Raw genomic sequence first — 14450 nt, 5'->3', positions numbered from 1 at the left:
TAATTTTCATAAAGGAATATATCTTTGTGCTGCCTGTGTATTTTTTCCTCTGATTTTGAGCTTTTTAATAAGAATAAAATGTTTTTTTCTTTTTTAAACAATACCATGAAGATAATAGTAGTTACAGTTTCTACAAAATCAAGTGTTTTTGGTGCAGAGTAAATATCAAAGTATACTTTGCACAAAAGGGTTTTTATTCTGCAGTTCAGAATAGTTTTTACAGAATTGAGATAGGAGAATTCTTTTGACAATATACCCACTCAAATATCAACTCTATGGTTGCTAATAAATGTTAGTGAGACTGCTGTATATATAGAACAACTATCCTTATATGCATTGAGCATATAAGCATATCGACCTTTAATTTTGTTTCTAAAACTGAGGAACAAATAAGAAAAATAAGTAGTCCTGAATTTAAGCCTTGATTTTCTTGTCTATCAACTGAGCAGAACAGAACCTGCTTTCACACCACTGAACTTAGCTTTGTGATATTGTCCAGCCCAGTAGAAACAGTGGCTGTATCTGTGTTTTTGTTGATGCAAAGCCCTGTGCTTTCTTTCCCTCTCCCAGTTTAACAACATGCTTCTCTACTGCGTCCCCAAATTCAGCTTGGTAGGATCAAAATTCTCAGTTCGAACCAGAGTTGGCATAGATGGTATGAAGATCATAGAGACTCATAATGAAGAATATCCACACACTTTTCAAGTGTCTGGAAAAGAGCGAACGCTGGAGCTGCAGGCCAGGTAAGTGAAGTCCATTATCTAGTTTTTGGAAGTTTAAATATATACAAACACAAGGTTGGACTTTTTATCCTCTTCCTGCTGGGTTATCTTACTGGTGCTTCTTCCTGAGCGGACTGGATTCAGCTGTTCCTGTCCAGCCCAGCCCACTTCCAATAAAAGTAGGGGGCATTTTTATCTGCTCCTCTGCTGCAGCTCTGGCTGCAGCCCCATTCTTAGCAGTTAAGATTTCATTACAGAGAGGCAAGGATTAAATGAGCACAAGGCTGCCTGTGGTAGCTGTAGTTCTATGTAGCAAGCGTGTGCTTGCGAAAGAACAAGGGCTTGCAAGCTGTTTTTCTTTATGAAAAAGAAGTTACAGTATTTAATGAGAGTAGCAGCAATGTAATAGCGTATAGAAATTTGGCTACACTATGATTGAATATGGAATTATGTATAATAATAAATATATATATTTGAAAATTACAGAATATTTCCATTAAGGTTCGCAGAACTTACCAGACCCATTTTTGACTATTAGCCGTATCTACTAGAAATTGCTGTATGATATTTTGCCAAGTATGTGGCAAGCTGTTGGGCCACCTATCCATTTCAGTGGTAAAAGACAGCAGCTGTACCATTTGTAAAGTACTTTGTAATTGGAGGAAAACACCACAAAAATTCAAAGTTTATTTTGTAAACTTACCAGAATTATCAGTACTTTAAAGAGCATTGCGTTAGTTCATTTAGGTGTGAGAATAACTTTTTTTTTCAGTTTTTTTTTTTTTTTATGGACTTCTCTGGAATGCATTAAGTCTGTTCAAATTTTGAAGGAGTAAGTACCAAGCTAAGTCTCGCACATTTAGATTAGAATAATCCTGGTTATTACTTGAGTATTTAATGCCACCTATACCTAACGGTCTTATTTCATGAGCTCCTATTAGCTCCGTTGTAATGTTTAGTATCTCTTTGGGGTTTTCTTTACTGGGTTACTTCTATTAATTTCTTTTTCAAAGTATCTTTTGAGAGCATTCTCAACTCGAGATTTTAAATAACTAGTGGGTAACTCCTTTAAGAGGTTGCTAATTCTGTATGACGTTTAACAACTCAGCTCCTCTTTATGAAAGGTGATAGGGAGAAGTATTTCAAAACACTTTCTGCCTCACATACAGATGGAAAATGGGAAGGGGAAACACACGTATTATAATTTTATTACAGGTTGCTATAATATTGCAAAATAACATCTGAGAAGACATTTTTATTGAGGTATTGTAAGCAGTTGCTTTCACATCCTTCTTATCAACCCACAGAGAAATGAAATTTTTCCTGTCAGATTTTTTCACCTAATTGAAAATATCCTCCTGTTTCTATAGAGAGAACATATACTGTGGTGCTAATTCTCCTGTTCCTGATTTAAAGTTTACAGATAAACTGTGTTTGTTACCAGCATTGGCTAGTAGAGTGAACTAGTGCTGTTATGTGTGATATAAGGTGCTTATAAAAGGGAAAATCTTGCTCTTTGGTGTATAATGAATATTCAAGCAGCATTTTCTTGGTTTTAGTTAAATGTTCTTCTTGCCACTATAGACAAATTTAAACAACTAAAAACAGCAATAAGGAAATAATTTTCTGTGGGGGAGGGAGGAAGATGTAAGAGATGCACAGGAAAAAGGGTGTCAGTATGTGAACTCAGTAGTTTATTAAATGAGAGAAGAAGAAAGCACCTACACCTAAATTATGAGGCATCACCCTTTGCTTTCTATCCTATGCCCCAGAAAGTCCGACAGTGAAAATGTTATCGCATTTATGTGTATTTGAATTTATCTTTCAACTCGAATTCAGTGCTTAGTGATTGCAGAAACATGAAGTCATGCTTTGAATTTATTTATTTTTATTTGTTAGACCTTTAATAAGCCCTATTGTTTTACTTTGTGTACATGAGAACTGCTTCAGAACCTTGGCTTTTGCAGCAAGTTGTTGATAGTGAGATAATGTTTCCTAAACTAGCTTTGGACTAATGTGTCAAATGTCTCTTTTAGTTCAGAACAAGATAAGGAAGAATGGATAAAGGTAAATTTATCTATATTCTTAACTCTGTTTTTTAAATGCATTTTCACTGAAGCAATCAATTAGTAATATTCATATTTTCTGGCTGTAGTTTCCCTCTGTTAGTCATTAAATGGTCTGATTGTAGTCAGTCTGTTGTAAATGTAGTATGTCTGAGGAATTTCTCCACTCTTTCCCTAGGCACTTCAGAACACTATAGAAGCTTTTCAGCAGAGGAATGAAACCTTCAGAAATGCTATTGCTAAAGAATACGAAGATATGCCCGCTGAAGTTTCTGTAAGTGTTATCCCACAATTGTAACCTTCTTAGTACCCATTTTGTTCTTTTATAACTGCAAATAGGATATTACAAAAGTTTGATGGAAACATGTTTCAAGGTCATCATTTTCATAGCAAAGGAACTGCAAAGTAGTCATCTTGTTAGTAACTATTTCTCTTCATAATGCCCAATCTTATAAACAAGCCTCCTTTTCCTGAAGTGCCTAATAGAGTACCCTTTCTGTGGTGCACGATGATTTTTGACTGGGTTCTTTGTTGTTGCTTGCACAGATCTCAAAAAGTATCTTGAGCTGCGTTTTGCCATTTCCCTTCCGGAGGAAAAGAATAATTATTTTTTCTCTATTAAAAGTACTGCACAAGTGGCTCTCTTTCTTGTCTTTCCCCTGCTCCCCCCAGAACGCGGAGCTTGGGAAGAGAGCGCCGCGGTGGATCCGCGACAACGAAGTGACCATGTGCATGAAATGCAAAGAACCCTTCAACGCGCTGACGAGGAGGAGGCACCACTGCCGAGCGTGCGGACACGTGAGTGTCTAACGGGAAACTGGGGTGCCGCTTGTGGCAGAGGAAGATGCAGGTTTGTGTAGAGAGTGCCAAACCCCTGAGCAGACTACACCGTTTCCAGAACTAGCATAAGCAGTGTTATCTCTGGCAGCACTGCCTGCTCCCTGCACCCTTTTGATCACTGCAAGCAGCCCATGAAGCCAAGGGGTTCATGCTTTTTGGTTGGAGCGACCTGCGTCTGCTCCCAGCTGGGCTCAGTGTGTAGCTGTGTCAACACATGGGAAGCATAAGGAAAAAAGCAGGCTGGGGTGGGGAAAGAGCACGATTGCTGCCTTCAGCATGTGAGGGCACAGTAATCTGTGAAGCTTTTAAGTGACCATGAAATAGTGATCTGACTTGAGAGTTTTGTTCAAAAGTTAATGGAAATAGAGCAAACATACTGTATTTCTTTTTTTTTTTGACACCACACAGCTATGCCTTTCTCCAGTAGATGGTAGTAAAACCTAATCTTAACTGCTGTCTCACTGGTTACCTGCTATGATCTCTCTATAAAAAAGTGTGATACATGACATGAAGGTTTATGTCCTTGAACAACTCTGCTTTTGTGCTTTGCAGAACGCTAGAGACTAGCAAAATTCCGCTTGTCTTTCATGTACATATTGGTAATTCAGTTTTCGTAGCTTTTTTTTCAGATTAGATTTTCTGTCTTGAAGCTGTATTGTCCTTAAGATCACACCTTTTATCCTTCTGTTGGTTTGGATTCCTAACTGCTTCCCTCTGTCAAGCACTATGACCTCTCTTTCCATTTTATTTTTAAAACATTGTTTTATGAGAATTAATTTGGGTCAGTCGTAGTGTCTTTCCACAAGTTAGTAATTGGAGATACTTAACTCGTATTCTCTAGAGATTAGAAGGTAGAGATCTAAATTAGTCCTACAAATCCCACAATAAGATTTTGTTTAGTATTCAAGTGGTTCCAGGCCACTGGTCAACTTTCTTGCTTGAAATAGCTGCACTTCTGTTTTTCATGCAGGGCATCTCTTTCAGTTTCTGTGAAAGCGTGTTCCTGTGGAAAAATAATTCCAATGGAAAGACTTTCTCGTAAATTCCAGCATTTCAGCTTTCCTTCATATTTTGTAGAAAAGAAAAATCAACATTGTGACACTTGCCTAGTTATTCTGTGTACTAATCAAGAGGTTCTGAACTGTCAATTTAGTTTTTATTGGGAAATTAGAAAGTTGCTATTTCTGATAGAATTAAAATTTTGTCTTTCAATTGTACATTTCTGCAATTATGTAGGAAGCAAAAGGTAAGTGTTCCTTTCAGGGCTGGCATTTAGAAAAACTGGAAGGCTTTCTTCTTGCCTCATGTTTCTATTCTATTTCTAACTTTAATCTACAGATGTAATTGAAAGCCTAATGTGATTTGTGTAAGATCCAAAATTTCCACCAGTTTAGATAGTACAAAAACACTTCTAGCTTACAGACAGCAGCACAAATTTGAGAAAATCATGATTTTCCTTTAAGTCATTATGGACATAGTAGCATCATAAAGCATTTATCTTTCTTGGTCTGTATTATTAAATAGTATATTATTAATAAATATATAGTTTTTTTATATCTTATAAATTTGCTTTTTTTCTTCTAAGGTGGTTTGCTGGAAATGTTCCGATTATAAGGCTCATCTTGAATATGATGGTAATAAGTTGAACAAAGTTTGTAAGGATTGCTATCACGTTATAATAGGTTGTACAGACAGTGAAGAAAAGAAGAAAAAGGGTATCTTGGAGGTATGTCATTTTAAAAATAAATAATGTACATTGTTGCAAATAGTCCTGGCTCATCAGTAGATGAAAAAAATGGTAGGAGTTTTGTGGGGGTCTTTTGTTTGTTTTTTGTTTTGTTTTAGAAACAAACAGGAACGATAAACGGACCAAGGTCATCCCATCTAATGAGTTCTGTTTTTCACCGTCCATCTGTCATAAAACTACTTTATTTCTTAAAACTTTTTAAAAGTAGGAATTATGAGCCTTACAGCTTGTTTGTCTTTTTCCAATTAAATTAGCTAAGGTGATATTACTTTTCCTTAGAAATCCTTTCTTTTTTTCCTTCTATGCTTAAGTCACCATAGCAAACAAAAACCCTGCTAATACGAGTTGTTCTTGAAAACATCTAGTAAACTGAAAGAACTGGGGTATGCAGAGAGGTTATTGGCAGGGAATTTCCCTAGAGAGTCTGAGCAGGATACTGTTTTAACCCTTGTATATGACTTTAAGTCACTGAACTTGCTCTTAGCTTTTAACACCTAAAAACTTGCGACACCAATATGAACTTAGATACCCATTTTTGTTATGATTGGGGTGGGGAAACAGACGTCTTGAAATAGTAATCAACATTGACTTCTGTTAAATCTCTCCTTTTGGCCACTTTTAAATATTTAGAGGAGAGAAATCTTACCCTAAGTCTGTGAACAGATATACACGTTTATCTTGGGGTGTGGTAAAGAGGGACTAATCCTTGAGGAGAATACTGGTAGAAAAAGACAGGGGAGAAAAAAAAGACACAGATTGTAATTCCATATACAATTCATAATCCATACTGGCCTGCCTCCAACAAATATTATAAGTGCGTAAGTTTAAAAAATGATACCAAGAATCCCCATATGAAACACTTGCTTCTCTGAAACAGGAGCTTTCCTTCGTGGTTTTGACAGAGAGGTAGTATGATAGATGAGAAAGAGTAAAGAGCACAGGATTTAACCAGCTTGTCTTAGAGCCAAGGCGCTCTTTCTTGGTGTGGAAACTTTGATAAGGTATCTGGGGGAGCAGCAGAGCCTCTTAGAAACATCCATCTACATGACAGACCTCATGGCACAGAGTGCTGGGTGCCCTGGGGCAGCGTCCAGCCAGCACCGCTGCTGAGGGAATGAAGCATGGCGAGGGGACGTGAACGCAGAGTCGTCCCCTGCTCGTTCCGTGCTGCTCAGGATCACTGTTTAACCCGACTGGCATGTCGTGCTGCCTTCTGACTTTAAGTAATTCACCTAATCTTTTCTCCCGATTTAGCTTGCATTATCCATAGAAATGTATTTGCGTTTCATTCTGTCATCATATTTTGATGGGTGAAATAGAGTGATTGTCACGTTGGATAGTTAGTAGCATTCGAATGCCTAACATCAGGTTACATTAGAAATACAACGTTGTTATAATTTGCTAAGCTGTGGCAAATGGCTGGCCAACTGTGGTCACAGAATGACATCTAGAGTGATCTAGAAGGATATAGTCCACAAATTCCAGTGTAAAAAGGAGCAGATTGCACATGTGTTAAGGCTGTATGTATGTAATATACAAATATTCTCCATAAATCCTGTCCTTCATCGTGTTAGTTGGGTATTTGCCCAAGCTCTTACATAGATGCTAGCCAAGATTTGGTAGATGGTGTTGTATTTCAGCTTTGCTGTTTTGTGAACTGTTAGTCTTTATTTAAGGAAAGTGTGTGTGTTTGTTTGTTTGTTTACTTATTATGCTTCATATATGTTTTGTGTATGCTCCTAGATTGAATCTGCTGAAGTCTCCGGAAATAGTGTCATATGTAGCTTTCTTCAATATATGGAAAAATCAAAGCCCTGGCAGAAAGCATGGTGTGTTATACCTAAACAGGAAGCTCTTGTGCTGTACATGTATGGTGCTCCACAGGTATGTGAAGAGGGAAATAAAAAGATTTAATAGTTGCTTGTCATGGACACCAGAGGAAGAGAAGTCAAATAGATTTGGGAATGGAGGAAAAAAATAAAATATTCTTTTTTATAAATCTATACACTAAAGCAAAAGTAGTAGGCAAATTAGTGAATTATTCTTCTTAATTGTGAACTATTCCTTCCTTTTAGGATGTTAGAGCTCTGGCTACAATTCCACTTCTGGGCTATACCGTAGATGACACTCCAAGAAGTGCTGATCTCCCACACAGCTTCAAACTGACCCAGTCCAAATCTGTACATAGCTTTGCTGCGGACAATGAGGAACTCAAACAGAAATGGTTAAAAGTTATCCATTTAGCTGTCAAAGGTGAGACACCAGAATGTCAAAATGAACTGCAGGTGAATTTAGAAGATGAGCCTGAATCTTCTAAAAAAACTGAATGCTGAAGCTCAAGAGCACATAGTGTTTTCAAAGATTTCAACTGAATTTGTGGTTAACCTTCTTTGTGTTAACCTTCCTTTGCTCAATCAAATAAAAAAAAAGAAAAAAGAAAGAAACTTCTAACTACTATACACATCTTAGCACTTTATGTTTGGGAAAAATTCTGGTCTTTTTTGGGATCTTTTTCTTATATTTATGTTCTGTCAGTAAAGATGATGTACAGGTGCATTTCAGAGACTTTTTAAAAAATGTGAATGCTATTAAAAATACCTTCTAACTTTAGTGTACTACTTGTTTGTCATGTTGCAGTTGTTTTTGAAAATTCTGATTGCAATTTGATCGAAGTTGCTACTTTCATGAAGTATGCAAATATTGACGCTTCCTAATTACATGTTAGGATTTGCAACAGGATGAAAGATATACCTCCACATTGCCAAAATAGATCTGTAGTCAAATATGCAGGGACAGTTTGGTTTAATGTATGTAGTTATAGATCTAATTCTGCAGAGCTGTACATATGTTGTAGCCATTTGTTTCTTTTCTTAATTAAAGTATTGCAGATTGTTTTTACAAATATATTGGCTTTTAAAGTTTCAACTGATCAAGAACACAATCTAATGATTTTCAGTCTAGACTATCTAAAATATGAGAAAATATATATGTACAGTATTAGAAATGTACAATACTTGATTTTTGCTTTGATTTCATGATACTGGGTTCCTATTAGTAAATAATTTATTTAAAAAGCATGTTTTCCATTTGAAATTAAACAGAGTCCTAAATTAACATATACTGTTCAGTGATTTGTTTTAATAGCTAACGATCTTACTATTTTTATGCTTTAAAAAAATAGCAGTAGTTTAAGTGGCGTGCAATGGGCAAGGAAGTTCCCGTTGTGCTCAAAAATGTAGTCGCTTTTCTTCAGTGTCCCATCACTGTTATCTTTTAAGAGTACAATAGTCCATTACTAAAAAGTAGTATGTGGTTTGGGGCAGTAAACAGATTTTAGTTATCTTCTGGGTTCCTGAATTTTTGTTATTACGGTTATTGAAACATTCTGAGCTTTCAAAAATGATTTAACTTTTACAGAAGGCTAGATATTGCAATACTTACGACAATAATTTTCAAGGACTCTAGTATGAAATCTGAGCCTGCAAATCTCAAGTTGCCTTAGCAGACCTTGCTTGCATTCCATTTCTGGAAATAAAGACTTGCAGGCTTTGTGGCATTAAGTCAACTGGGAACTTCCATTCCTATTAGGCTTTTTGTATGTAGAGACAAATGACTTCCCCAGTTGAGAATTTTCTCTGTAACATCCTTGGATGAAATACAGTAAATAGAGAGGTAGTGACTGACTATCAGATAGATGGTTGAAATTGTTTCCATCTTTTCTGACTCCTCAAAGGAAGGAAAATATTTAACTTCTACTATCAACTTTCATGAGAATACTCAGCAATCTTACTTCTGGAATATAACTGCTGAATTTAGAACATCTCAAGCTAAAGAGCTCAGGTAAAATCTGGTTTTGTAAGTAACACTAGGGCAGACTTAGACTGGATTCTTTTTTTAAGACTTTTCAAAGCAAAGTATTCACTAAACTCTCCCTTTATTCTTTTTATTCAAGTTTTTCCTACTTTTTTTTTTCTTTTTTTTTTTTTTTGGGAACCACCTCCATTTTTAGTGCTGTGCACACCTGAGTGCAAAGTCTACTATTCCCTCTTACAAATTCTGTGCAACTTAATGTTAGTGGGCTGGATTTTGCTCTCACTCACACAAATACAAACTCTACCATGGACTTTAGACTTCAAAGCTTTACACTATGATTGGTAGTATGAGGACATGGCTTCGTACAGTAGGAACTCCACAGCTGACATTGTACGTGTCCGTTCTCAATTCTTCCCTGGGTGCTCTGTGTGTCTACCTTATTCTGCATGTAACCCTGCTTGACATCACTTCAGTGCTATCTGACGTGCAAACTCTTCTGTAATTCTCTCAGTTACTTCTACAGCAAGCTATATTTACCTTTAGTTATAGGCACCTCAAGCCCTTTTTGATTCATGCTGGTAGGTACAAAGAAATCTTCATCTGGATCTCCCTAGCTGTTCACGACGTGTCATGTGTGCATCTTGGTTAGGAATGGGGGAACATTCAGGAAACAAGAACATGATGTCTGCAGCTGTGTTTTCTTTCCATGGCCATCTCCTGAAAGTGGTTATCTTTTAAAAGAGCCTCAAATATGCTTGTGGGCTCTGCAGGGCCTTCTTAATAAATGCATCCTAATGTTTTCCCACATTCCCTTTGCTTCCCACATTCAACTTACTCAACGTGAAGGGATAAGTTGCCTTAAGACCCTAAATAAGACTGACTGACCTGTATTCAAAAAAATCTGATGGTATGATTGCAATCACACTGTGTTTTCTAAGCTCCTGCCAACTTCCTTCTCGGCCAAGTAGGAAGACCTCTTCCACTAAATGATTAGGGAAAACTAAGCAGCAGCAACTTTTGGGCTGCATCGTTGCTCTAGTGGTGTTGAGCAGAACCTGAGGCTGCTCCATTGGCTTCAGCATCTCTCAAGTGAAGCTATGGGCATAGGTGGAGGTGGGGATAAAGGGTTTGGGTTAAAGCTAGCATTTGGAGTTACTTTATGGACATTTGCTCATGTTTGCTTTGAGCCATTAAATCTTATATAGTGGGATATTATATTTAACCTAGTGAGACTTATTTTATATTCTCATAATTAATTGTGTGCTCAGAATTTTCTTCTCTGAGTCAGAATGTAACAATAGTCAAATGTATGGTTTCTGCATGTATTTTGTAGGAAAAGTGTTTACCACCAATTTTAAAAGAAATGCAGAAGATAGAAAGGTTGCTTCTAATTTAACTACCACTCTAAATGTTTTATTCCATCTGCACAGACACGCATACAGCAGCCAAATCTTTTTTTTTTTTCATTTTACGTTTTAAATTATGACTGCAAAGGGACAAGTTCAAATTAAAAACTACCATGGCTATCATTATTAAAGCACTCAAGTGGTGGATTAAAATCTTAATTCTAACATGGTATATGTTGCTCCCATTTCAGCTGTTAAACTAAAAAAAGCATTAATTTTGCTAGCATAAAGCTGGACATGTAGGGAATAAACTATAACTGAGCATTCATAATATATGAGCATAGATGAATGGCTCTGCTACATTACTTAAGCTTTGTGATGCTTGTGTTCAAGAAATATTTCTCACTTTAAAAAAACACAATCACTCTCTTTTGTGCGATTTAAAGCTAGTCAAACTTAATTTTTATGCATTTTTTTTGTCCATGTCAAAACTGGAAGGCTGGACGATGGCTTAATTTTATCACGACATTTTTTGAAGCATATTATTCCCTGATAGTGGAAAGATAGTGCATCATGGCATCAGCATGTCTGCTTATTCCAAATCAGCAGATACTCTTCCAAATCTGCTAAACATTGTTTTCTCATACAAGGTACTCCTACTTGGCTGAGGAACTGCTGTAAAATCTCTAGCATCTAGTAGTTCCAAATCCCTTTGACTTTGAGTAGTTCTCTTTACTCCAAAAGATATTTCATTTTTGGTGTACAAAATAATTACTGAGAACAGAAAATATTCTCTTCTATTTGGAGTAGATTATTAAGCTACCTTAAAAGCATATGAAATATAATGGCACCATTTTATACAAAAACATCTCAAAGTGCTTTTTGTATCTCTTCAGAGATTATATAAATCCATTTTGTAGGACTCTTTTTTTGTATTTTTTAAAAATGCATGAAGCTGATGCACTGATTAAATGTAGGATGAAACACCACGACACGTACAAGCTTTAGAAGTTAAAAAATAAATACGCTCTAAGTAATTTTTGGGGGGCGGTGGGAGTATGTGTATGGTGTGTGTGTGTGTGTGTATATATGTGTATACATATGCATGTGTGTGTATATATGCATATGCATGTGTATATATATATGTATATGCATATGTATATATCAATGGGAAAGATGCAGAAACACTTGACAGGTTCTTGTGGTGGTGGTGTTAATTTTTTTCTCTAGTTGCTACCATATAGCTGGTATGAAAATTGTCAGCTTTTCACTTCAGGATTGGGATAAAGGAAATGAACACAAAGAATTTCAGAAATAATCGCCCCTATTTTTAAAAAACTTTGAGACTTCAGTTTTAGGAGTTTCTGGTAGTAAAGGAAAGACTTTGAAGACAAAAAAAATAAGTATGAGTAATTCTTAGCAATAAAAAAGGAACTTTTGTCTTCAAAAATATTTGGAGGTCTTGGGTGGGTGTAAACTGGCATAGCCCCATTAGAGCTGCTCTAGCTGCAATGCTTTGTATTCAGGTAGGATCTGCTTTATATTGTGTAAAGGCATTTGCAGAAAATCAAGATCTCTCCAAATGAAGACCAGCTCACTTACTGTGTCTTACCTGGAATGGCAGCGCTCAGCTGAACTTTGGACCAGTTTCAGTTGGACATAATTGATAAAGGTGGGAGCGTGAACAGCTGGAAATACAGCATCTCGAAACAAATGAGTGGAGAAGTGATTTGTTGACTGTCCTTTGATAGTGTGCTGCTGCATTTGAAAGCTAAAAAGATATACATGGAGTGTATGGAGTCTTTCCTCCAGCCTGTGCCCTATTGGTACGAGGAATTTACCTAGATGATTCTGACCCATAGGACTGTAGGGAAGCATATCCTTTGGATAGGACTTTTAAGCTGCCTGGCAAATTGTTTCCCAATTCTTTTCCCCTGTAGTAGAACATAATGGTAACTTAATGCATGATATATGTTTTTGAGACTAGAGATTATTATAATATACAGATGACCTGTTTTAGCCAGAATGGCAGTATTTCACAATCAAAAATACACTGTGATACATTTAAAATGTAATCTATATTGACAATGTTGAGTATACTTTTCAGGAGTAAAAAAAAAATCCACAGAAGTAGACCTACTTTTGTAGCATGATTACGATTCCCAACTAATTTAAAAGATAAGCTAAAATTCAGTACGTCATTCCGTCTGCTTTCTGTAAAACCTCTTGATGAAATTTATCCCCCAACTTACCCACAGCATTTCACTTTCATCCCTCGCTCTTCCTTGCACAAGTGAATGTAGACTGGGGTTTTGCTCTACTAAAGTCTCCAAGCAGATTTCTATGAATAAAACATGTTTTCCTCCAGTGTGTAACACCAACCTACTTCAGTTTATAGTTCATTCTTGTAGATTCATTAACTATTTATGGTGAATATTTACAGAAAAGGAGGTAACTGTGTCAAAACATTTTTGCATGTATATGCCCTAGTATTATTAAGAAAGGCAAATTTGTTGCATACAGGGAATTTGCAATAGAATTTTTATACTTTCTACTTGTATATTCTACATTCTACAGCCATCAGGCAGGATTAATACTTTAATTGTAATTGGAGCTTGATCAGATGTAAAATGTGACATCAGAAATGTAGGCTATGCACTGTAATTCCCCTTCATTATGAAAGCATTATTTCTGGATTTAGTTTGAGAAAACATATTTTTTGTTTGTAAAAATACTAATATTTTGAAGAGGTGTAAATTTGTTCTGGTTTTGCAATAAACTGAAGAATATTAAAAACATGAAATTTAAATGCCATTGTAAGTTGTGCAAATGTAAGTGGTAATTTTTATGGTCAAGAAATATATGAATGTAAAATATTTGCAGATATTGTATATATTTTCTGTAATATATGTATATTTGGGCATAAGGTGGGAGTTGGAGAATTGTAAAAATTAAGCACTTTAATTCCCGTTGAGTACTTAAAAATATTTGTATCCAGTAAAAATAAAAACATCGTTAAGTAAGTATAGCTGGCTGACTTTTTTGGCCATTATTTATTTTCCTTGTTGTAATGAACGCTTTAAAAAACTTTTTTAATTGTGTAAGTGACTGTAAGGACCTGTCTGTCTTCGAACTCTATTGAATAATTTGCTGAAGTGCTGGCTACTCACAGGTACCACTAAGTCAGGGGAGAATTTATTCAGAATATATGAAGGTACATTATGTAATGCCATGAGCTGTACATAATGCTGTGTACCCTGAAGGTTAAGCTTTGTGACATCTCAAATTGGGCAGACAAAACATGTGGTTACTGTAATGTAAAAGTACCATTTAAACTGCAGCTGCTGCTTTTACAAGTAGAATTTAACAGAACCATCTACAGTAGCCTTCAATTACCATAATCTATGCACATAATACACCTGTTTGGTATCCGATTTTTACTTTGTATTCCTCTGCAGGAAGAGACAATATTACAAAAAAAAAAATTCCAAAAAATGGAAAAATTAATGTATTTATTGATACTTGTCTGGAAGAAGCTCAGTACAAGAAGTTTTTTTTTTTTTCCTTTTTTCCCCTTCCTTGGCAAACACAATAAATGAATTAGTCTTTGAAGTACTTACAAAACCACAGAAAGTAATGCTTCTCCCTCCATTTATACAATTTTTCCACTATATTTTTTCATGTCTTTTTTTTCTCTCCCGTGATTACCTCTTCCAAAGCCATTACTTTCCTGTGGTTAAACACAAGCAATGCCTTCTAAGTAGAGAAAAAAAATATCTTTTTTCTCTAAAATGTGCTTTATTAAGAAAACACAATCATAAAGCTCAGACTCTGGTGGAAGTCCATCATCACCGCACCTGCTTATCTCCATTGCATCAGTATGTTTTAGCAGCAAAGGCATTTATACTTGGTAGTG

The 14450-nt window shown here is 36.0% G+C and overlaps 1 protein-coding gene across 1 annotated transcript in view; it reads left to right on the top strand.

The window, feature by feature from the left end:
• The window catches only part of FGD4 (FYVE, RhoGEF and PH domain containing 4), a 65489-nt gene extending 56998 nt beyond the window's left edge, over positions 1–8491 (top strand). Inside the window, exons 11-17 of the mRNA XM_088521543.1 lie at positions 571–743; positions 2759–2789; positions 2967–3062; positions 3461–3586; positions 5214–5354; positions 7119–7259; positions 7451–8491. Of these exons, the coding sequence (XP_088377669.1) occupies positions 571–743; positions 2759–2789; positions 2967–3062; positions 3461–3586; positions 5214–5354; positions 7119–7259; positions 7451–7708 (966 nt within the window). The 3' untranslated portion in view covers positions 7709–8491. The remainder of the gene's footprint in view (positions 1–570; positions 744–2758; positions 2790–2966; positions 3063–3460; positions 3587–5213; positions 5355–7118; positions 7260–7450) is intronic.
• Positions 8492–14450: the final 5959 nt, after the last annotated feature.

The sequence above is a fragment of the Tinamus guttatus genome, unplaced genomic scaffold (genome assembly GCF_059628265.1).
Source record: "Tinamus guttatus ecotype Peru unplaced genomic scaffold, ASM5962826v1 Tinamus_guttatus_pri_ptg000125l, whole genome shotgun sequence".
Taxonomy (NCBI): Eukaryota; Metazoa; Chordata; class Aves; order Tinamiformes; family Tinamidae; genus Tinamus; species Tinamus guttatus.
The sequence above is the reverse complement of the archived record's forward strand: the minus strand, read 5'-3'. Positions and strand labels throughout refer to the sequence as shown.